Below are 26321 nucleotides of genomic sequence, written 5' to 3'. Positions count from 1 at the left end.
CTCTATCAGAACTCAGACAGAGGGTGAATAGACAGTATAAATAACATGTTTTTTGGAACATTGTGGCATACAAATCTATTCTAGTAGACTCCACAAATAAAATCATGAACATTAAAAATCACCATAATAGGTCCCCTATATACATCACTGACTGTGAGTATGAGTGGTATCTTACACAATACAGTGGCAGCAGTTCTACTGAGTCACTGTACAATGTAAAATATTTGTTAATGCATTTATTACAAGCTTCAGATGTCTGTGTTCAATCTAGAATGGCCAAAAAGGTTAATATGAATTACGATTAGATTGATGTTAACATGCTACTAGAATGCCAAAGGGGTGCTTGCAGATATTGTCATTATCACAGAGGTTTTTTTCCTCATTTTTGAGCAAGTTTTGACATTTATAGCCCAAACTGAACATAGCTGTAATGGAAACAGTTCTCCACTGTGATTAATCTCAAGTTACGAGGAAACGGCAAAATATAATGTTGTGGAATAATGTTTAATTAAAAGTACATGTAACAAAAGAATAGCTTGCTGTATGGCTTTTCACAAACCTCAGCATCTAAACACATCCATTTCAATTCTAGTGGTCATTTTTCACTTCTTGTTCTGTAATGATTACATTAGAAAATATTAATAACTTCACAAATTATGTGTAAACAATATCCATGGTTTTTACATGGAAATGGATAAGCAGGCAGATTCAAATGGGTTGAGTAGGAGGTGATTCCAAGAACTTCAATCAGACAGCAAAAATAGTCCAGTCCATTACCCTTGAAAAAATAAGTACATTATGAGTATATGCTTCATTTATGTTACATTACAGTAACATATAATGCAATGGTGAAATAACATCTATATGCAATATGGTATATAAACTGTCATATATTTATACACATTGCTATTGTGAGACATGGTCATTGATCTGACTTGAGCAGATATCTCTAGGGAGTCCTCTCTGAGAGCCCACTAGAGGGCTGGAGCTGTGCAGTGGCATTACTAGGACTCTCTTTGTGCCCCTTCTAGCCTTCTCCATGGCAACCCAGTCTAAAGTACATCTGTGAGAGAACATGATGTGTGCTTATGGCTTCTTCAGGGTTTAGTCCCACCTCTTCTGATAGAAGGAAAACAGCTGGCAGACAAAATAAGACATCCAAGAGCCAGGATCTCTCCTGCAGGAGCTTTCTTCCCTGCAGCTGGGGAAGAGTCATTTAATGTCCGTAATTAGGGAGGATTAATCTCCATGGTAACAAGTGGACCTCAGCCGATTGCTGAATGCCTCTGACATTAAGATTTCTTGGAGAACAACACAGATAGAAATGAGATGCGGCTTTGGAATACGGAGAACGTGGTGGAAGAACGTGCCTGGCACAACATAACGCTTTACTTCTGCAACCCGTTGTGGCAGTGCTTTTTCACAAGTCATTAATGTTTAGATATGCAGCGTTTGATCAGAAATTCTCCTTAGTTGCCTTTATGAAATGAACGTAGAGATTGCTGTGGAATAAATGTGAGGTGTAGCTATGAAAAATGTTTCTTTTATCATAATAAATAATGAATTAGAAATAATTAAATAGAAATCTTCTTCATATGTCAAGCAAAAACACAGCAAAATAAGTATGCTGATTCTTGTTGTGTAAAAGCTTAAAATAATGCTACAGCAGTGACCTGATTCCCTTTAATGTTTAAAGATTTGCGGTCCCTTCATCCAAATAATTGAGCAGCGCTTTTCTTAATTGCTTCTCATATCTCCAGGGAACATTTAAGTAGGTCCAATCCTTACAGCCCATTTAATTCATTTGAACATCCTCTAAACACAAGGACACTGCTCACTAATGCATTGAGGTTGGAGGCTTCCAGATTGTGGGAAGAAAAGTTTTGATGGCAGAGACTGGTTTAGTTGAGACCTGAAAACAATATGTCTGCCGGTAGACAGTATATATAATTTAACACTGCCCTCATCCTCAGCCTCGAGAGTTCAGCTGCAGTGAAGTCTCTTTCAACAGAGAGATCAGAAAGTGAATGCGTAAACTACTCCCACCACCACAATGTTCCCAATGGTGGCTACGATGGCGATCCACAGCCAGATAGCATCGCTGGACATGTGCTGCTGCTCATCGTGCTGCGTCTGCACCGAGGTTGTGGGGGCCGCGTTCACGCTGGCAGATGAGTTGAAGAGGGAATGCTCGATGCTGTAGTCATCATTGGGTGAAGAGTCCATGAAGGCTCCTGTCATAACTGGGATCTGTGCAAGAGATAACCATGAAATAGAGTATCAGAGCTTTAGATTAAGTTCATATTATCACTGGGCTCAGAATATGAATTTCAAGATTAAAATGTGCTATCTAGAAATATGTATTTTTCAGCAGTTCTTTAGTAAAGTGATAATATTTCAAGCCATGACAACTCAATGCTTCTTTGCAGTTTAAGAAATGGTTCTTTTTCAAGTCTGCTATTCAAATTGTTCTACAATTGCCCCCACAAGGTTGGAATCATTTTTTGCTATAAATGATATAAACAGTTGCCAAGGGCCCCTGTGCCACCAGGGGGTCCAGAGTAAGTACTTTGTAAGATTTACATTTACATTTACATTTACAGCATTTAGCAGACGCTCTTATCCAGAGCGACTTACAAGAAGTGCTTTGTCAATCTAGAGAAAGTTACCAATAGCTTAGAGAAAAAGACAGTCCTGAGCTCAGATACTGCTAGAAACAAAATGTCACTGCAGACACCAAGAGAAAAAGAAACAGAGTTGAACGCAGAACTCTGTGCCATTCAATGCAATACAATAACAATAAGATACAATACAATACAATAAACTACAATACACTTGATTTATTCAACTTTGTTTGTATAAATAGCACAGTGAGTACAGAGGTTTTCTTATTTTTTCCTGATAAACTCCTTAAATGTCAAGGATCTACTTGTGGGTCCAAACTTAGCCAGTTTGCATGTAGTCCAGTATAGTCAGTAGTTCAGTATAGTTTGTTAACACGTTATTTGAAGGCTACCTCTTACATATGAGCATTGAGTAGCATATTTGTAGAGCAGTACTATTTATAGCTTGTGCCAGCAATCGACAGTTGACATGTTTTATGTATATGTATTGGTGACATGTTGACATGTTTTATGTATATGTATATTTATATAAATTACATAACATTGATGTAACGGGCCTTAAGCTAAAGTGGTAGACATCTATTCTGTTGACAACACTATTATGAAGCATCATTCCAAGTAATTGAACTTAAAACCCAAAGGCCTAATTATAAATTCCAGATATCAGTTATACATATTTGTACTTGTACAGTTTCTGTGAGCTGTGTGGCTGCAGACATGTACAGCTTACTCTGTTTATGTCTACAGCCGCACATCTCCTTAATAGAACAAAATAGCATAACAGTAAAAACTCATTTCGGAAAAGCTATTTTCTGCTTTCGTACTCAAGTAGAGTATAGTCAGTATAGTCAGATATTATGTTCTATACTGCTTCAATTATTATTATTATAATTAGGTCTCATCACTATAGTCATGCATAATCTTCATGAAGTGGAAACCATTGTACATATTTTTAAAGAACTTTAACTCCTAGTAAACATAAAATGCATTTTCTGCCTGTTATGATTTTTTTTCTTCAATAGCATTGATGGAATATGTATTCCATGGAAATGTCTATCACACAAGGACCAGTTCCCAGAAACCCTTGGATGATCATGTGACTCTGACTCCACAACACACAGCCTATCAGAACAAGAAAAAATTTAAGTGGGAACATGCAATACTGCATCCAATGATAAAGAAAGTCTTGTGCATCTTTTACACAGTGGTTTTCTCGCTCATCAGTGTGAACGTACATGCAGTGTAACTCATCTGGCAACAGATTTAAACACGTTAAAGGCCTCATCACCAAATCCAAAAAACTCTGTTCGATAGGGTTAAATGCTGTTTTTCATTGTGGAGTGATGTGAATTGTTTTCATAGCAGGGGTTTCTCACTCCTTCCCTTCTTAACCACTCATTGCTCCCTAACAGCTCAACACAGTCACTAGATTTTACACACAAGGAGCCAACAATGTCCTACTTATGTTCTGGGGTAAAATATTTTATTTGATTATATAACTGAAAATATTGAGTGGAGATCCATCCTGCCGGTGGAATGGCCACTAGGGGACCTGCAGAAAGAGGTTACAGAAGGTTGACTAAATCACTAAAACACTAACAAGTCATAGTATACTATAAGATACTGTAGAGAACCCTTTTTTGCAAAGTGTGATTGCTTTTCATCTTGCTTGTATTGTCTAAGTACTACAGCACTGATTAATACAACCAAGAGATAAAATTTAAGGAGTTAATTGACTCCTTCACATGCCGGAATACATTAACTCAAGGACATTCAAGAACTTCTCAGACATTTTACTGTGCTTTCAGAAAGAAAAAAAATCACTTTTCCAAAAGCATTTCCATATGCACATTAAATGGCATATTTAACCATTATTTGAACTGCTGCACGACATCCTTTGCAAATGAGAACGAATGTTTTATACCCTTGGCATACATTCCCACACATCTGAGGAAGTAGGGCTTAATTAATGTGTAATAAATATTTAAAGAGGGGCCAGTTAAAATGATTTATTGGTTAAGACAATTAGTGCTCCAAGACAGGCTGGCTGGCAGAGCACAAGCATCCTCTCATATCCACTGTACATACAGTATGAGGCTGCCTAACACATGAATATGCTCAGAATAGCACACAGACAGACTGCTCTTGTCAAAGGGGAGGCTCCAAACAATGACATAATTACAGCTGAGGCATGACAACAGACATAGAGATGAGTAGGAACCTTCATTCAACCTGCAGCTTTACAGCGGGATATAAAGAGACAGGAACAAATATGTTTGGACCTGGGGGTAAGAAGGCCAAAGTTTTGAGTTAACTTTTGAATTAAAAAAATGGAATGCTGATATGGAAAGTTTTCTGGCAATGAAATGGGTGACTCATCACGCTATTTTAAGGCACTGCATGAAAAGGATGATAGCAGCCTTAGATGGTTATTTGTATTCCTCTCATGCTTTTATGACTTGTGGCCAGTATAACACTGAAGAAGAGTGAAGATCCTTCTTGCCCTATCCACTGCCTCCTCTACTTTTACACCAACCATCTCCATGTCCACCTTCACTACATCCATAAACCTTCTCTGAGATCTACCTCTTCTCCTTTTACCCGGCAGCTCCATCTCCAACATTCTTTGCCCAATATATCCACTATTCCTCCTCAACACATGTCCAAACCATCTCAACCTGGCCTCTCTGGCTTTATCTCCAAACTGCTCCACCTTCACTGTCCCTCTGATCTGCTCATTTCTAATCTTGTCCATCCTTGTCACTCCCAACGAAAATCTCAGCATCTTCATCTCCGCCACCTCCAGCTCAGCCTCCTGTCTTTTAGACAGAGCCACAGCCTCCAAACCATCCATCATAGCAGGACGCACTACTGTCTTGTAAACCTTCCCTTTCACTCTTGCTGCTATCCTTCTGTCACACATCAGCCCTGACATCCGTCTCCACCCACTCCATCCTGCCTGCACCCTCTTCTTCACCTCTTTTCTACACTGTCAATTGCTCCGGATGGTTGACCCAAGATATTTGAAGTCATCCACCTTTACGACCTCTACTCCTTGCATCTTCAAATAAACTGGTATATTATTTTACTTTATTATTGTTTTACTGTAGATACAATGGACATCAAATTTGTACACTGAGAACAGTTGTTGTTGCAGCATTGCAGAATAAAGTCAAATCAAGCACTGCCTGCAGAGTTCTATTACAGAACTATGTGTACTAGGTCTAACTGATGGCTGTTACTGACTATAAGGAGCTTGTTTTGCATACAGTAACTGCGGACATGTCTTTTAATTGTAATGCCTTCATTATCATGCTGATTGATAAGCAGAGCAACAAGACATACATTTACTTCTAAGCTCCTCTCTATTAAAAGGGTATTTATAATGGCCTGCAATACCAGAGAGGAACTCATTGGACTAATGTATTGATTTATGTCTAACAGTAATTGCTGTAGGTTGATAACTGCACTTTAATGGTTGCACAAACAAACAACATACAGAAACCTTTGTTTCTGTAGAATGTTAACAGACATTATGAAATGTACATTTCTAATATCACTTGAATATCACTGACACCTAAAAGGTCATTCTCTAATATCACTGACACATAAAAAATGTTTCAGTGATAAAAAATATAAAAAAAATTTAAATATGGCTTTGTTCTCTGGGCAAATAATGTGAGACATCTCTAATTGTAATAAATCATATGACTGGAAAGAAGCATAAAATGCTGCAGGTGGCCTAACAGTTGATCAAATAGAGTGTTTTTGGTGAGGCCTATGCCAAAGACTCAAGTCAGCTCAATTCAGCTCAGCTTAACTCAACTCAGTTTTAAGCCTTGGATGCATTACACAACTTTTAAAGTCCTAACAGCTTCTAAAAAGATGGTATATCAAACTAATTGACTGAAATATTGAGGAACACACATTAAACAACTTGGTATCACACACTACACAACTCAACTTGTTGTTGATGAACTCATCAAACAAAGCAAACTCATCAAACACACACACATTTTCCCATGACTAGGAGATGCAAATAAACATATGTGGAACAGCTTGCTGCTGCTACTGTTTTTGTTGTTTGCACTGGTGCAGTTACTGTTAAAAATACTGATACTGTTAAAAATAAAGGTTCTGTGCAGGTGCATTTGTCATTCATCAAGGTGCAATGTAAATGTTCCCTCAAAGGTACAACAGTTGTTTTAAAGTGCAATTGTGCACCATAAATATATTTTTCCATGTGAAATGAAAAGATTTGTATTTTTTTTTGTTTTAAAATCTAAGCCTGGAGACAAGATGGGATGTGTGGACTCAATACAACTTAGACTATATAATTTCAACGTATTATGGTACAATTCTATTCCTTGACTAAAGGTACTGAGATGTACCCTTGAAGGTCCCACCCCAATGACAAGAGGTGTACTGCCCCAGTGACACTTTTGTACCTTACCTTTCTGAGAGTGTATATAACTCATCTCAGTTTAATTCAGTTCAATAACCTTCTGAGTCATGACTTGTTTTTCTAGTACTTCATCTTGTTGATATTACTGCAATGCTGATTTTATTCTCACCATAACAAGATTTGGAAAATCCAAGCAGTGAAATAAATCTTTGTTAATCACTGACATCTAGTGCCACTGTTCGCATTTTACAGATTAAATTTGCTTTGAGTGTGCAAATAATGTGTTTCTCAGAATGTGCTTAGTCTTATCTCTTTTTCAACTTGCCCCTCTCTGGACTTCTTGTAATGTCCAGAACTTGTATCAATATGCAGATGAGTGGCCAGATATTTCATGGAGAGGAAATGAAATCTCTGCATGGGGCATCCAAAAGCACCTGTGCATTTAAGCAAGGGACCAAAATAGGTCGCAGACATTTAAAGTGCTTTTAAGGTAGTGAGCCCCCAGAATGTGTCTGAATGATTGGTTGGCTAATACAGACATTAAAGCTCTCTCAGTACATTAAAAGGGCTACTCTACTGTTTTCATCCAGCTGTAATACTTGCTTGGGCATAAGAAACACAAAATGAATCACATGGGTTTTTGAGTTTTAATGAAAATGTTTATATTACAAAATTCTACACAATGTGTTAAAACTACAAAAATTACTAGTTATAGTGCCTATAAGAACTGATTGAATTCATCCATCCATCCATCCATCCATCCATCCATCCATCCATCCATCCATTTTCTAAGCCGCTTCTCCTTCAGGGTCGCGGGGGGGTGCTGGAGCCAATCCTATCAGTCTTTGGGCGCGATTGAATTCATGAAAGGAAAATTGTTACTAAGGAGGACCCTAGGTATTTTAGCTACAGATATATATATATACCTCATCCTACCATGCTGTGTGGCATGTATAAAAATGCTGAACATGCCTGCAATATCACAAGTTTGGATCAATGTGACAAGAGTCATCCTTCACTGTATTTTCCACAAATGGGTGAGAGCATGTGTCTCGAACACCAAGAGCACGGTACGTGCCTGAATCCAGTGGTTTTGGTATGCTGTGAGGGCATTTTGCTGGCATGGTTTAGGTCCACTTACACTGAAGGGTTGCTGTGGATCAATACAACATTATATTGATTAATCACCTTTAACCTAAGATGAAACATTTCTATCCTGATGGGAGTCTCTTTCAGGATGACAAATGTTCCATTCACAAGGTACGGACAGTTACTGAATGGCTTGATGAGTATGAAAATGATGTAAACCATATGCTTTGGCCTTTGCAGACACGAAATGTCAGTGCAATTCAACATCTTTGGGAGATTTTTGTTAGACAGCCCATAAATAGCAAATATCTTTTGGAAGAACAAGGTCTTATTCCTCCACTACAGTTGTATAGACTTGTAGATTCTACACATTGAAGCTGTTGTGGTGGCTCATTGTGGCCCAGAGCCGGGCTGAGGCAGGTTTGCAAGTGTGAAGTGACTTTATTACAGGCATTCTGATACTCATTGTCACAGCAGGCAGGTTGCAATAAACAGGCAGCTGAATAAATAAATACACACACATATTCTAAATCATCCCAGCAGCCATTGGATGGAAGGCAGGAAACACCCTGGACAGGTCTCCAGTCCATCGCAGGGCAGCAGCCATTGGGTGGAAGGCAGGAAACACCATGGACAGGTCTCCAGTCAATCGCAGGGCAGACAAACAGACATATACATTCACACACACATTCACATCTAGGGGCAATTTAGCATGTCCAGTTGGCCTGACTGCATGGCTGGCCTGGAATTGTGTTTGTCACTTGAGTGACAAACACAGGGTAGCAACACAGAGATTTCACAAACACAATGAAAATATAAGGGTATTTGTAGCAGTCTTAATGTCCTTGAAAGTTGTGTAGGAGAGAAGGAGAGTGGGTGGAGTCAGTGTCTCCAGAGGGTGGAGACATGACAGACACTTTGTGTTGTTTTTTCCTTTAATTTGTGAACCATCTTTGTATGTTTACAAAAATCATCTTTTAACTACATAATTTATCTTAAAACTGAACTGTCTAAAGACTGAAAACCACCAGTTACAAGCAACATTACCAGCAACTAGAAGTGGAAAACAGAAAAAATACCCTTTTCTTCCAGCAGTACTGCCAATCATGACTAGAACAAGCCATAATCCCTTGTGTTTCAGTGATTTCAGAGCTTGTTCGGAAAGTACAGTGATCCACTGTGCCCGTGTTAGTCATCAGGGATCTGAGCGGCAAGAGAATATATTGAGCAGACACAGACTGTAAAGAGAATCTGCCTGCATGCTACAGTAGTGATATCTCAGACGACACCAACCTGTGCCGTTTCTCAGTCTCGAGTCAGAAAAAGCGTAGACTACAAGGCCGAGTACAATCATAACAGAACAAAAATAAACAGGGCAATGAATTTGAAAACTTTCAAACACACTATGATGAGAGACAGGGGGTAATTCAACAGTGTAATGCTTGAAAAACCAGCAGATCCTCAGAAGTGGTGCGTGAAAATATAGTCTAGATTTATAGCCTTAATCGCATTGATTTTTCCTCTTACAATGCCCACAGAACTTTCTGAGCCAACCTTAAAACTCCATATAAAGATTGATTCCCAGGAGTGCTGGGCACCTGCTGTAGACTCCAACTGTTACTGCGATTAAAGAGGTTGAGGCACGTTCCATGAGGTGCATGGCTTGCAAATCAATTCTTCTTCTATGGTGGAACAAATCTGCTGCTTTTCATACAGTAGTGAAACACCTTTTCTGCATTCTTCAGCCGCTCTGCTGGAAGTGAAAAAGGCACGCTTGAAAAAGTTATGCTTCTTAAACTGCCTAACTGAGCTGAAGTAGTTTCTGTGGCTTTCGGGGGTTTATCAGAGTTTAAGGGCAAGAAGCTTTCGAACTAACCACTAATGATTCATGATGATACTCTAATGTCTGAGTTTACACATGTGCAGACTCTGAGACACACAAAACTACATGACAAAGCCACCCTAGGACTGAGTGAAATAAGACTAACTGTGGAAGCATGATATACTATGAGGAAAGAATGGAACTTTCCCAGGTCAGAAATAAGATTAACTCTGTAAATCGCCAGGATCCACAGGCGTTTCATTACAAACGTCTTTAACCTAAGAATACCTGAGCAAGACTACACTGTTACAAATCCCCAAAAGTTATTGAAAAATATATGTAATATTCCTGGGATTTTAAGTTGTTAAACAAAAATTAAAAATGATTTTAAGAGTGAATAACCATTAGGTACTGCATTAACCCATGCACTAAGATTAACCCATGTCCAGAAAACTGGCCCCTAGTCAAAAAAAGTACATGTCTTTTATAGTGTTTAATTACATTCTGCAAATATCAGAGGAACCTTTCCTTTGTGAACTGTACATTATCCACTTGTGAATAGAGTGAGGATTTTCAGAGTGTTAGTCTCCCACAAAACTTTATGTCCCTGGCAGGTGTATGAAACTGTGAAAATATTAACAGTAGGGATTGTACCAGTTTGATACCACGTATCAGTATAGGGCCAATATCAGTGGAAAATGCTGGATTGCATAGCTGAAGTAATAAAAGAATGAATGATCAAAAAATCTGAAATAGCACACTTCCTGTGGGGTAGTGGAGTGTTGAGCATGATAGCCTACTTTTAGCTGCTCATCTTAAATTAAGTGTTTCAATTAAAAATAGGGCCCTTATCATCTGAATTATCCTTGCTATTTCATACATAGGAGTCTGAAGTGATACGTTAACATCGTTAAAGTTTCTAAACACTGTCCAGTATAAAACAGTCCATATATGGAAATAGACAACTTGGAATTCATTGTTTCTGTGATACCATGAGAATCAACACATTTACATATATCCACCTATTCAGTGTGCAGTAGTCATGCCCAGTGCTTTTTGAGGCACAATCAGATCAAAAACAGCTAAAGATAAGATAGATAGATAGATAGATAGATAGATAGATAGATAGATAGATAGATAGATAGATAGATAGATAGATAGATAGATAGATAGATAGATAGATAGATAGATACTTTATTGATCTCGAAGGAAATTTAGCTAGGAGAGGTGGTAAACGGTCACGTGAAAATTAATTATAACACTTTGGTGCCAAACAAAACAAGAGAAAAGATGAAATGTAAAACAGAACATGCACCCCATAAAGCTTAGTAGAATTTAAAGAGTTGACTGATAAGGTTCCATATTGGTAGTGCAAATCTTGATTAAAGATCATCCTCTCTCTCAGCAGTGGTGTGGAACAGCTTATTGTTTTTAGCATTAGATTAAGTACTGACTGTTGTTTGTAGCACATTTCCATGGTTATATACAAGATAATCTGTTAAAGAGAAGACAAATTAATTCCTGTTCAAATATCTGAGGCAACTCATCAGTTCATGAATCAGACATTTTAAATCAGATCTGAAATGTAATTTATACAGAAACAATTTTGTTAATGATGAGATGCAGTAGTTCCCCAAAAGTCCTAGAAAGCACATGCTTCTCACATATCCACAATACTCAATACTCATGCTTTTCAGCTATCACAAAACTGTTTTCACACTAGTCGCTACATTGCCAGTAGCTCCCTCTTGTGGACAGTCATGAACAGAATTTTAAGCCACATGGGTTATTTATTATAAATTGATGTAGCCCTTTTTCTTTATCTTTGCATGAAAAGAAGCTGACTCCAATTTTTTCCTTATATTTATAAAACTAACATTTCTCAGAAAGCTATTTTTCATCTATTTATTTCTCCAGACTTTTCAACTTTCTTTCCTTGTGTTTTTCTTTCTTAATTTTCATTCCCTTTCTTTATTCTTATGTCATCTTTCTTTCTTTCTTTCTTTCTTTCTTTCTTTCTTTCTTTCTTTCTTTCTTTCTTTTTTTCTTTCTTTCTTTCTTTCTTTCTTTCTTTCCTTTTTTTTATTACATTTTAACTCTCAGAATGCTTATTACTCAAAAATATTCTTTTTGATTTCTTGTCTTGTAAAAACTGTATATTTTTCAGGAAATGCAAATGTAGTTATGTTGTTTGATGCTGCAGTTGCTTTGTCTGTATGGTGAGCATGTGGTCCTGAAGCAGGCATGGCCAGAAATACAAAAATGAAAACATTGACAGCAGAATGCAGCAGCTTAACATTCTTGTCCATCACATGGATTATATCTATGGCTACATATACTGTCTCAAATATCTAATCTTGTGTCAGTCTTTGTATCTGATGTGTCTGTCACTTTAAGACTCTCCATGTAGTCCATGAGCTCTTGCCTGTTGCTGGGTTGATGCTCTTAGCAACGGGTAAAATAATGGATTTTCTTGACAACTGAGCGTTCCTGACAAAAGCGAGCCAAGTCAGTGTTCTTATTTTGGATGCCGTGGGCCACGCTGTCAGACCTGCACACATCCATCTGATTGTCACTCGCCAAAAAATTATTTCCACTGCAATCCTCTTTTATATCCATTGCTTATTATCATATGTTTGCATGTGCTGTTTATCATGTGTCTTGCAAGAGAGGTTTTGTGTTATGAGGAAGAGAGGCTCATTATGAGTAGTCATACACAATGTAAGAAAGAAAAGATATTCATTACAAGTTGAAGTAAATGATGCTGTAAAGCCCAAAGTAGTCAATTTGTCTGCTGCCAGTCTTTGCTCCATTGGATCTTCTTGTCTGCTCTGGCTACATGAAATATTGAGGAACTTTAGGGCGGGGGTAGAGGAGATTTTATTGGATCTCAGCTCAAGTGAGGCTGCGTGCTGTTTTTGAGCTCATTCGTGAAATGAAAAGCTCTTAGGAGAAAAACTGCCCATCTTTCATCCATAATAGGGCTGGAAGAAAAACACCACAATCTCCACAGATGTATCACAGCAGCTGCTGGTGGCCAGTGAGACATGGGCTGTTTATGTTACCAAACCGCATTGTGTTTCAGGAGTCTGTTAGAAATTACACAGAATTCTAGACATAGTACATTTCATTAGCCACACAAATATAATCTAAACTGATTGGGTTCTTTCAGTGAGTTCTGCATGCATTTTATTGGCTTTTTGGATAGGGTTCAGCTTATAATGTGGACTGTTATTAAGTCTGTGCAGACAGAATAATGTTCCTGAACGTGTTCAGAGAGCATGATATTAACACTGCCAGACAGAGCCTTACCCAAGACACTTGGAGTTGAGCCAGTGCCACATCTTACCCAGAGCAAGGCTGGAAATTAGTCATACAAGATTAAAAGTTGCAGGGGTGATTATTATCTAAATCACTTAGATGCACATCTAAAGACAGCTGAGGTATGCATAAATCATTAGCCAGCCACCTCATATGACCACTAGCTCAGAAAATGCAGTATGTGTATGTGTTGCTGTGTGGTGTTGGCAAAATTCAGTGACACAGTATTTTCCATAATCATATAACATATTTAAGTTTGCATTATTAACACAGCAAACTCAGAAGAATTATTCTGAAAGATTTCATTTACTCCTCATATGAAACAATTTTCTCATCTTTCTGACATCCTGGTGCTGAGGAATAGCCCTTGGATTTCCAAAATATTGTCTCTTTTGCTTCTTACTTGTCTCCAAGTCTTAGCTGAGTAATAAAATCTCATCAATTTCTTAGGGAGCTCTCCTTTACACCACAGACAACACTGCAACAGAACCTAATAATAATCTAAGATTATTGTCTGTGCCACGTACTCGCTTAAAGACTCGTGGTGATCGAGCATTTGAGGTTATAGCACCTAGATTATGGAATGCTCTGCATACTCTTTTAAGGTCTGCTGATTCTATCGATTCATTTAAAAAACAGCTGAAGACTTATCTTTTTATACAAGTATTTGGGTAATTGGTCTGTATTAGGTTTCTATCCTATGTGTAATTGTTTTGTGTTTGTCTTTTAACATTGTGTTTTTGTTTTTGTAAAGCACTTTGTGACCTACATCTGTGAAAAGTGCTGTATGAATAAATTTTACTTACTTACTTACTTGTGCTTTTCTTGTTCATCTTTAAAACATCTTAAACAACAAATAAATTTGTTTGTTTCCCTCTTTTTTGTCTCCTGAAGGAGGTTTAAAAGAAAGAACTCAGAAACCAGTCATGCTTCATTAAAGCAGCATTGAGATGTGCTTTATCTTTTCTGAGACAAAGAAAAGTTCATCTTACGAAAAAGACAGTTTTCCTTTGGGTATGCTGAAAGAATGTCTTATAAACCTGACAGAGCTTGTTTTGTTTGGACCACTTTGTTCTGCTCTGCTTCTCTTAAAATTACATCAAAGGGAACATTTCTGTCACAAGCGAAGCTCTGAGGCAGGATGTGTGTGGGAATGAAGATTTTTTTTAAAATGAAACAAAACAAAACCAAAGCATGGGCTTTAGTCAAGCACAAAGAACCATCAGTGTAGACATGCAAAAAGGCACAAGAGCAGATAAAGGCACTTATGGCATTTTTTATTAAGATTAAGTGACCCTTATTAGTCCCACAACAGAGAAATTTCACCTCCACATTTAACCCATCTGTGAAGTGAAACACAGCGCAAATGAATCATTTTTAAAACAGATAAAAAGTACATAAAGGGTTTCTAAGAAATGTAAATCTCATTAGCACTTAAGTTGCATGTTTTCTGTATCTTTGAGTGTGAGAAAATACTGGACCAGCAGTAATGCATTCATGGTTGTAGTCATATATTTCAAAACAGGAAACAAAATAGTTTATTTAGCAAACTGTAAAATCTTAAGTCCTTATTCACTTTAAATATGACATCACGGCCCAAACTAAACAAATTTTGTGCATTTTGTATATCGTGAGGTCCGTTATTTACAAACATCTGGATTTGTAAATTTGTTTCTTCATTTGTTCTCTGCAGTTTGAAATACCTGATGGACTACAACTACAATAAACTTCAGAAGTAAACTAAATGCTTGAGTAGTTGGCAAATGATGTTTTGCTATTGTGCAGTCCTCACAGTTAAAGAGCCCATGAGTGGCTGATTATGAAAAACTGACTAAAACTTCCAGAAGTACTTGGACATAGCTCTATAGCATGCATGGGACTGTGATCCTTTATGTATTCCAACAGGATCAATTTCTTAGCATGTATGACAATACTGTACAGTACAATACCGCATTGTACAGCCCTGAACTGTTTTCGTGATTCATGGATTTACTAGTATAGATGATATATCGCCCAGCACTAAGCATATGGGTTTGAGGGAAACAATCCATTATCAAGTTGCTGCTGTCGAGTAACACTGTGCTGAAAGTGTAGAGCGCTGTGGGCCTCTGGGAGACTTGCTCACAACAGAGGAAGTGTGGCTTTTGTAGAGTGACACATGTTCTACTGTAGCATGCTAAGCAGACAGCATGCTACTGAGTGCCAAAGATGGAGAGGCTTGTGTTCTGAGTTTCTTCTCTTCCCTTTTGAAAATTCCCTATCGTCTACACCTGTCTGAGCCACACACAGCATATATTCTTTCTGTTTCTGTTTTTCTGACTCCTCTTTGTCTCTTTTTCTCAGAGAGGCCAGGGGCAGAGAGGGGTAGAAGGAACAACTGAGATGGAGCGAAAGAGAGCAAGAGAGAATGAAGCCAAGAGGAAAAGTGAATCGGATGTTTTTCCGTCTCACATCTCAAACCCTGCATGTTTTAGTCCTCTCAACAGGCTCCACAAGCTGGTCTGAAAAATCTTGGCTCCTGTGCGTCTCTCTCTGTGAAAGCTTTCTGCTGTTTACATGTTCCTCACAACTCCGGTATGATTTTACTCTGTAATGAGGCCAAGATAAAAAAAGACAAAGACTCCTTAAGAGTTCATTTAGAACTGAGCCATTCTTTTTCAGTCTGACAAAAGACAGTTCAAGGTTGCACAAAAATGAGGCCTAAAAATATAAAGTCTGTTTCTGTATTGCTGAAAAAATTCCAAATTTTATGACTAAGTGGCTAATCCTGTATTTCTTTTTAAGTCTCTTTGAGCTAATCTGACAGTGGACAGTTACAAAACTGCTCAGGCATAGCTAAAGACCATGCTAATCATTGCAGAGGATTTTCTTTAAAAAAAAAAGCATGTCTGGAAAATACAGTAAACCAGTCAGTCAGTTCTACAGTTTGATCCTCTTTACTTAAATATGCTTGAGAAAGAGAGAGAGAGAGAGAGGTGACAAAAATAGAAAAATCCTACTGAATATGGAAATAAAGCATGAAGGATGTCTGCAACTTTGCTTTGTTTGGCTGATAGTTCAAAGGAAACTCATGTTTTTATGTGATTAATCCATTTTGGGTGAATGTTACCATTGCTAAGACTCAATGTGGTTTATAAAAAGAGTTTTATAAGGTAAACAAATGTTTCTTAGTGCTGTAAATCAGAGAGCTATGAACATGTGCCTCTGCACTGATTATGAAATCTCAACTCTCAAACCAAGAAAATGAGCATTTCAACCATTTAAGCTTTTCTTTGATCTGCCTTCATTCTCTGTATTGACATTTCATGTGAGGAAAATAAAAATGCATCTCAACACTACTTTATTACTGTAAGTTGGGATGGCCAATGTTACAATGTGTTAATGCTATTGTGATCAATTTTATCACAATATGCTTTCCTCAGTCATGGGGATCATCAGTATTTCTAGAAAACTGAAAGACTGCATGAAACCTGCAGTGAGAATGGTAGTGCCAGTAAATTAATTGGGGGGCTTTTTTCACTTTAGCCAAAAGCCTCAGAAGGATGTAACAAATGCACATTTATGCAGTGACAAAACCAGACGTAACAAGTTTATTACCAAACGATATTGAGGTACTCAGTATCACTTATGTGATTTTCATTAAAGAATGTCAGTAAATTATTTAATCTTGAGTTAAAGGCCATATAGAACGCAGCTGCAGTGGACTGTGATTGTGTTACACTGTTGATCTGCTGCTGCTCTAACTGTGCTTAAACTCATCCACTCTGATCAGTGAAGGTGAGTGAAGAAAACAGCATTGTTAACCACTATTTCTTATTTTCATTAACATTCAAAATGCTTATTAAGTGTCACAGTTTTCACAATCATCCTTCAAAATATTTCTTTTGTGCTACCAAAAAATTAATCTGTTAGCACAAATGCGACAGATGCTACCGGGTGCCTGGGCTGAAAGTCTGACAGATGTAGCAATAATTACAACGGGAGGCAGAATTTGTGAGAATTTAGCAGTAAGTTGTAGAGAGACTGCAAACACTTACAACTTTAAATAAGCCATCACTGTTTTGCTGGTGCATTTTGTCCATCTTATGCACAAACTTCAGAAAAATCTTATTTACTGACATATCATGTATTGTGGAAAAGCCTACAAGTATTGTTATACTGCTGCCAAATGTTCCCTCTTACAATACACACAACTGAATTCAAAATTCTACACAAAATTACAGTATTCATTTATAACCTTTTTAAACAGTGAATTATGCAATCCTACATTATAAATGTTTACAACTCTGATGACGGTATCCATTACCATTACCACAAGCCTTTAAGCAGATATGTGCAAATAGCACTGTAATTTCCCCAAAAGATGAACAACTCTAGTCTGTTGCAACATGTCTTCAGATTGTGTGGGAGGGAGAAGTGCAGCAAGGACACACAGGCGTAATGAGCTGCGATGGAATCCGACCTTAAGCAACAAGATGACCGAGTTCTACTAATAGCAGCATATAAAGGGTTTCGGGGGAGAAGAGCGAGAGAATGGAGCACTCAGTAGAGCCAGGAATACACATCCACAAAGACCAGTTGGTAATTGACTTATCCGTGCTCTGCCCACAAATGCATTCATTCGCATCAGCTGCTGTGAGTCTGGACAAGCTTTACAGAATGCTGGCAAACATCCAGTTCATCCTAATGAATTTAGGTTAGACTTTAGATAAATAATGTAGAGTTTCTTGTTTGAGATGCAGGCAAGTCGGAAAAGAGAATGAATTTAGCCCCTGCTAATGTTAGCTTTATTACAGAACTGCTAATGTTCTGTAATAATTGATTGATTGATTACAGAACAGGAAATATACTCAGTCTGTCCTGACAATGTGATCTTCCACCCACATGTAAATAGTAATCATGTGAAATTATTAATGCACCCTAAATATAGGTGTTTTGATTGAGTTATGTGCTACAGTTTCTCACTAAGATTTCAAGTATAGCTTGTCAAACTTTTGTTCCAGCAACAGTTGCTATGAAAGAACACATTTATGAGTGGCACTTGAATAAGTAGATGCTCAATATGTTTATAAAATAACATGAGTTTTTTTTTAGGGAATCACTCTATTTCCAAAAGTTATTTTACAAAATTTAAACGCATTGATTTGCAGCCATAGGTTACATTAGCATAGATTTGTATGTGAAAAGCACAACACTGGGTGATATTACTGCCCATTAACATTTATAAAACACTCCTGCACACAAAAAGACACAATGCAATCCAACAAGACAACCAAGTTTAGCAACAACACCAACTAATGGGTTCTATGTATAGACACATACACATACTGCAGAAATTATGTTTTATATAAGTCATGTAATGATGTAAATATCATTTAAAACATTTTTCTTTGCTTAATATTTTAATCATGAAAGTGACCATACCTAAAGCTTATCATTTTTCCAATCTAACATATGCACATCTCTACATTCTGTTTTTCATGTTCTCAAAACACACCATCACCACCTCCATCACTTTCCTATATCTCAGTCCTATCTATATTCATCAAAAAGGGGTCCAGCTTCATAGCAGAAGCTGTCCAGAACTCCAGTCCAAGTTCTCAGAGATCTCTCCCCTCCGTCAGTCATACAATCTCTTGTTCTATTTCAGCCACAGAGTGACTAGAAAACTAGAAAAATGAAAGTTCAATAATTTAATCTTCCTAAAATCATCTGGCTACAAAATCCAGTTTTAGTAGCATATGTGACATCCCCACAACAAACAAAATAATTAGCACTTTGACAACTTTAGCATTAACTTCCTTCTCATCCTTCCTTGTAGTTTCCCAAATGAGACAAACAAGGGGGTTGAAGGTATTTACTGAAACCTATTTACTAAAAATATCCTGACTGTGCTGTATTTGACTGAATGGAAATGTGTACCATAAGTTAATTTAATTCATATTTGAACTTTAAGTGTTGAGTAGAACCATAGATTGTAATTCATTTTAATGTTTTTATTGCTTTATTAGATTACCCTTGGCATCGCTTACTATACTTATATGCTGTTGAGCGTTCTGTTATAGCAGTAAGTGCTTTGTGTTGTATTCAACAACTGGTCCCAGGTGTGAAGAATCACTTCTTTGCATTCTTTCAGAGTGTGGCACAGAAGAATCACTCTCTCCCTAAAGAACCTTTCAATGGATCTGGTTCCTTAAAGAACAGTTTTGCAAATAAGATGTGCAGATTTTAACTAGAACTATGAACAATTTAGACATCTTCATTTTAGCAGTATAGACCGTTAATCTGCTCTGACCAATCAAAGGAATTCCTGCAAAGACTGTTTAACTAAATGCAAATAACAAAATGGTAGGGCCCTGATAACCTCAATTAATAAATGAAATCATACATTAAATGAAAATTGTATACATAATTGTCTTCTCCTGCAGCTTCACCAAAAGCGTTAAATATATAGCTGGGCCAAAACCTTGAGAAACATATTGGTTGATTTGGCTGGGATAAGCAGCCTCTACAGAGAGAATCCAATCCCTGTTTTGTGCAAATGCTTCAGAGCTGTGCAGTCAGTACACTCAAACAGATAGCTTATATTTTATATTAATAATTAACCCTTAAAAGGCCTGAGCCCAGAGGCATACTTCTATAACCTAAGAATAGCTCAACCAGTTTGCACTGAAGTCCCAGTAGTTATTGTATAATAAGCTTTAGTATGTAATAAGCCTGAGATTTATTTTGGAAGTTTTTTCCATGCTATTAAGACTATGTGCCATCACTGTTCTACTGTATCAAATATATTCAAGTTCAGTGACAATCCATGCTATTAAAAGGCAAAAATACATGAGTTGTTTCCAACACATTCATCTGAACATGGACAAACGTTTCAGAGAAATATAACATTCAACAGTAGAAGTTCGTGCTATCTTTTCCCACTGGGGTGAAGACGTGAAGCACATTAATATGAATATAATATTCATTATTCATGTCTGTCAGTGAGCAGTTTGTGACATAAAGTGGATGGCACGATGGTTATTCAGCTTCTTCTGTAGACTGGTTGAATAAAGCATTTCTTGCTCAGGAAGCAGACATTTTTATTAATAGTCATTAAGACCTAGGTTTGTACGTCTGGAGGCATATGACAAAGCCTTAATGCTGCTATTGCCACAAGGCTGCACATGATTCTGCCCATTTCTCCATTTAGTCTGCATGAGTTGTTCTCAATCCTGGTCCTAAAGTACCATTGCTTTACGTGCACTTTTAAAAATCAAGGTTCCTGAATAGTTCCTGGCTTGGATGTATGCTGACACGAAAAATCTTTAATTGGTGTAGAATTAGGGCTAGTATCATTAATTCATTTTTTCCCAGATATTGATATCAATACTGATGCCTTAATTTTGATAACAATTCCTACACTAATTTTTTTCTTTATTCTTTTGAGTTACAAACCAGAAATGAACGTGCGGTGTTGAGAGATGTAATTACTGACTGCAATGGATTACAGAGTAATTAAGATTACAGACTAATTAAGAAGTGCTGACATTAATAACATGGTGACAGCATCCAATTTAAATCAGTAGTTCTCAAACCAAGCTGGTCCTCAAAAAACGCAAGAAGGGGCACACATTTTATGTTACGCATTGTGAATTGGGTTGCAGCAATATTTGGGCCATCTGGGGGTCTCTGAGTATTGCTCTGAGAATCACTGATTTAGGCAGCCAATCAGCAGTCTGGATGCTTATGAACATAAATGATAAAACTGACTACTCACATACTGAATTTCAATAATGAATGACAAAGAATGTTTTGATTTTTTGAGATAATTCAGTCAGTACCATAAAGGTATTATTTTTTATTCCCATATGAACCTTTATATTATGTGGATTTTAATATAAAAATGTTCTTGGAGTTCTACCCTCTGAAAGATTTCTTTGGTAACCAACAATGGTTCTGCTATGGCATTGCTCTGAAAAAGAACCCTTCTTGGCACGTTGGGTTTTATTAATATAACCAGTTAAACTCAGGAAACGACTGTTAATTATCTGATGAGTTGTAGCAGCAAAATAACTAAAACTTGCTGAGAGCTCCAGGATCGAGACTGAGAATCACTGGTGTAGACTACTGTGTTTACAAGCCATTCCACAGTACCACATATACATTGGTAGAGCACATGTATACAGACTATGTAATGTTGTGAAATGACTTTTATACATGTGTTCTAGTATATAAACTATTTGTTGGAATAGCTTGCAAACATGACAGTGTGCAACGGACATAGAATAGCATTACATTACAAACAGCATAGAGACTGGCTCTATAAATTCAAGCAAAATGTTTTTGTTGGCTTCAGTTTATCCTTTCCTAACATTCTTTGAAGTCATTCATACATTTCAACAATGTGAAGGGCAGCTGGAGGTTTTAAAGTACCTTAAAAATAAAAATAGAAAAGAAATTGTTTCAACAGTGCTGTTATATTAGTATGATGCCCTCTTCCTTTAGGTGGCTTTTCTCTTATATATCTTTCTACCAGAAGATTTATCATAATTGATTGTGAAAGAGATACTGTATCTCTAAGGAACTGCTCTGCACCCTGTGAGTTATAGTGGAAGCAAAAGTAGACTTGGGCTCTTAAATGCAATTCAGGCTGTGGTGAATTGGGTTGCTGTACAAGTGCCAGTCTGGCTCACTGAAACAGCCTGTTAGGTTAATGTTTCTGCACCTTTTAGCAGTGAGCTCTGTTGTGCTTTTGAGGCATCAAACCCAATAGTTCAAATTAGTATATCGCTGTTGTCAGGACAAAACCTCATATCTCAATTTTTGTGTTTTGCGCACATTTTTCAGTTTTTAACATAATTTGAAAATATCTATTACCCTGGACTAAAAGAAATGGCCCAAAATGACTTGGAAAAAAGTCTGGTTCCATTGACTTACATTAAAAGTAAAGGAAGTATTTCCTTCTCCTGTAAAGTTGTCATTTTGGAGATACGAGGTTTTGTTTTGATAGCAGCAATATGACACACATTGCTTAGTTGCTTTGCGGGCATTTGGCGAAAGCTGGGCTACAGATGAAAAGGGCTAGTGAATGTCATAACTGGGAAAGTTATAACTCACGCCATAGACAGGGTTAATTTACTACAACTATCCTATTAGAATCAAATTAACTTTGACTCAGATTAACCTGAATGCATAAAATTACGTGTTAAAATAAATTATAGTATGTTTTTTGAATGTGAATAAAAAGTTCCACACAATTTACTGACTTTATGTAGAGAAGATTTGGACTATTCTCATGGTTTAATGGCTTAGTTGTAACATCACATGACAGTGGTGACATTTTGGCATACGACAAGAAGTACATTATACTTGCATCTGTTTAATTATACTATATCTGCTATATTCCTATCAAAGCCACTTGATGTCAAGGGTGAATATGAGAAGATTTTATCATTGTCTTTTCGTAATGTAATATTTCATACTAATGTCGGTGCCTTCTTCATTTTGTAATTGGTCATGTGTAAACTCTGGGTGCAAATCAGGTTCCTAAAAAGAGTTTTAAGCAATAATCATCATAGCAGGACAGGATGTGTCAGCAACATGCCTCAAAAGGATCAACTAAACACAAGAGATTAAATCTTCTCTTGATAAAACAGATCCCACTTGACCTTTACATTAGCTTGGTGTGGCAATACAACCATGTCTGTTTGGGTTGTAATGGACAAAAAAAAACACAGTGGATGATTTCACCCAAAACCTGGTAGCGCTTCCAAACAGACTTTCATCAGAGAGCTTAAACAATAACAGCAGCACCTGCAGACTGAATAAGTCTGTTCATATGGAGGGGAAACATACCTTTTTTGGTTCTGTGACCAATAAGAATGTAAAGTCATTTTAGGGGAAAAGAGAAAAGAAGAGCAGAACATTTAGACAGCTGTCCAATGCATTTTGATTAGAAAGGATGTCCAGCAGTGTTTCAAATATCAACTCAAGGCTGAATTGCTTCATTTATTTGAATGATTAATTCAGTACTATTGAGGTATTTGACCATGGGTAACACAAATTTACAAAATAGCTAAGACCATTCTGAGTCTAAATTGACTTTGCTGAATATGAATAAAAGCTCATGAAGCAACTGGAAAGACTTTCACAAAGCAAGGATTTTTCAGTTCATCGTCCTGCTGAAAAAAAAAATTAATGTTCACTTTTGCTTTCCTGATGATTTTGTAATGATGCATTATTGCTGATAATAATATTTGTGTCATCCTGACAGGTTAATATCACAATGCAAAGTGAACTAACGATTTAACAGGTGATGGTTTTGAATTCTGGGATCTAAAGGTGTTCCCCAGGAAACTGGTGCCTTCTAATGATGATCTTTAAGAACACACTGATATGGGAATTGTGGGCTGACGCCTGTATCTGATACTGTACGTCTGGGCAGTCTGATGATATGTAGCATTAATGTGGCAAATTACATCACAATATGTCACAAAATAGTTTTCTGAGTATATTATGCATATCATATGTACAGTCTTAGCAAAAAGGGGTCTAAACAGTACCAGAAAGAGTTTGTTAGCTTGTAACAATTGTGGAACCCTTTTTAGTGCTATATACAACCCTTTTCAAAAAGGTTCTATATAGAACCAAATACAGCACATTCCATATCAATCTGAAGAATCTTTCATCTTACAAAGAACTCATTATTCATGCAAAGGGTTCTTTAAGTGTTCATGGTCCATTTTTTTTTCCCCAAACAAGTGTACTTCTACGCTCTTGAAGATGTCAAGCTTACACTAGCAGAAGCCTTTCTTGCGCTTTATACAGTTCCTATATAGTACCATGTACAACACTGTTTCCATCAGTCTGAAGAACGCGTTCACAATCTAAATAACCCCTTAAGCATAGACATTGTTCTTCGAGTGTTCATGGTTCTGTAGAACCATTTAACAGTGCATAACACTGAACAACTGCATGTTCTAAAGAGAGCATCATTAGTACTGTTTAACTGAATTTGCTGCAGCACAATATATATATATATATATATATATATATATATATATATATATATATTGTACTAAATTGATTTGATAGTGTTTTTGGCATGACTAGTTCTTTTTGTCTTTTCCAACTTGTGTCAGAAATAAATTGTGACTTTGTGTAAATTTTGAGATTCTGGAAGTATTGCAACATTTTATTTTGGACATATTGAACACCTCTACAATGCCGATAGATAAACATTTATAAACTGATTTACCTGGACAATCATTCCAAAGAAATCTAATGTTTATTTGTTTATTTAATGTTATAAATTCAGGAAGCTAAATGAAATGCAGCATGATTTAGTGCAGTGACATCACCAAAATGTTCTGCAGTCACGACTTTGTTGTTTGGAAATCATATTTAAATCTAAACATCAGTTGAAAGCCAATTTTGTTAAGCAAATATATTTGCTGTTCCCCATATGACACTGATATTATTGATATTATCTCTAGTAATCACTAAGCCAAATCTAAATTAGGAACTACTAACTATAATTTCTTGAGAGTGATAAAAAGTCTGTCCTGCGATGGACTGGCGACCTGTCTAGGGTGTATCCTGCCTTCCTCCCGACGAATGCTGAGATAGGCTCCAGCACCAACCCCCCCACCCCCCGCGACCCTGAGGGAGAAGCGGCTTAGAAAATGTGTGTGTGTGTGTCTGTGTGTGTGTGTGTGTGTGTGTGTGTGGGATAAAAAGTCATTTCAACATCAAATGTAAGAGTAATATGTGAAATAATCTCAGCAATATGTGAAATAAGAACTGTTACTGGAACATTACAGGCAACTTATAACAGCAACAGTTTGTGAGTCCCGTGGATTTCGTAGGCGATACATGGAAAATGCTGTGGACTGCAGAAGTGGAGGAAAGCTGGAAATAACTGAAATTAAAAAACCCAAGCACTTCCTCAGAAAAGCAAAGCCACACCCTCACTTCCTGTTCAAACTAAACTTATCAGCTCATTTCCTCAGAGATTTAATGCACTGTTCTTTCCCTTTTCTTGAAGAAAAAAAAAATAGAAAGTCATGTAGCTTTTTCTTACCTGTGCAGCCATAAATGAAAGATCCATGTTGCTGAATTCTGCTTAATTTCATCCAGCGAGGAAGTAAAGAGGTGTTTGTATTAGACTGTATTCCCAGAGCAGCTCATTGGGCTGAGTGCGGTTTGAGTTTTGAGAGGGAGAGAGAGAGGGAAAGGGAGAGGGGGAGAGAGAGAGAGAGAGAGAGAGAGAGTGAGAGAGAGAGAGAGAGAGAGAGAGAGAGAGGGAGAGAGAGAGAGAGAGAGAGGGAGAGAGAGAGAGACAGCGCTATTGATCCATAACTAAACCAGCTACGGAGAGAGCTACTGAGAGACCGCAACGAGAGAAAAACAGCACAGAGTGAAGAAAGACAGACTCTCTCTCTCTCTCTCTCTCTCTCTCTCTCTCTCTCTCTCTCTCTCTCTCTCTCTCACTCTTTGTGTGTGTGTGTGTGTGTGTCTCTCTCTCTCCCCACACAGCTGGGTTTTACGTGCTTGCCATGGATAATTTTTCAAATTTACTGGTGGTTATTTAATATTGCTCCAAGATTAGGGAAATTCATTTTTAAAAATGTTGTCTTTGGTGTTGTTTAGTGTTTGATTTTAATCTGCATGATATTCATAGTAAATGAGGTTTTACAATGCAGCTTTAATAGTTAAGGCTATTATGGTGTAGATCAGCTCCAGCGCAGTGGTCTACCTGCACTGTCCACCTGATCCTCAGCTGAAGATGTTAAATAAGTGAACACAGAACATTTTGGGTCAGTTTCCCAGAGTAAGATTAAACAAATTTAAAAGAATTTGCAATGATGAATCTCCATTGATGCCATTGATGCTTATAATAACAATCCTGGAAAATTGGACCTATAAGTCTAATAGATATACATTAGAGGCCATATTTGCACAATTAGTCTGTAACAATACAATTGAATAACATCTCATTGTGTGTGAATATACTCAGATCATAGCCATGATGATAAAAAATGTCCTGTGTGACATGAGGGAACAAACATGCAAT

General features: G+C 37.2%; 1 protein-coding gene across 1 annotated transcript; it reads right to left on the bottom strand.

Annotated features, from left to right (window-relative positions):
• Nucleotides 1–485: 485 nt before the first annotated feature.
• Nucleotides 486–25665, bottom strand: LOC108423442 (uncharacterized protein C14orf132). The gene is made up of 2 exons (XM_017690735.2): nucleotides 25329–25665; nucleotides 486–2250 (listed from the first exon to the last, which is right to left on the bottom strand). The coding sequence occupies exons 1-2, from the start codon at nucleotides 25353–25355 to the stop codon at nucleotides 2017–2019; spliced, it is 261 nt and encodes an 86-aa protein (XP_017546224.1). The 5' UTR covers nucleotides 25356–25665; the 3' UTR covers nucleotides 486–2016.
• Nucleotides 25666–26321: the final 656 nt, after the last annotated feature.

This window comes from Pygocentrus nattereri, chromosome 10 (genome assembly GCF_015220715.1).
Source record: "Pygocentrus nattereri isolate fPygNat1 chromosome 10, fPygNat1.pri, whole genome shotgun sequence".
NCBI lineage: Eukaryota > Metazoa > Chordata > Actinopteri > Characiformes > Serrasalmidae > Pygocentrus > Pygocentrus nattereri.
Note: the sequence above shows the minus strand (reverse complement) of the source record. Positions and strands in the feature narration are given on the sequence as shown.

Excerpts from the sequence above, each read along its gene's own strand:
- LOC108423442 (XM_017690735.2), bottom strand. The coding sequence starts at position 25,355 with ATGGATCTTTCATTTATGGCTGCACAG. Across the intron at positions 2,251-25,328 it reads TTTCATTTATGGCTGCACAG|ATCCCAGTTATGACAGGAGC; the intron begins GTAAGAAAAAGC and ends TCTCTTGCACAG.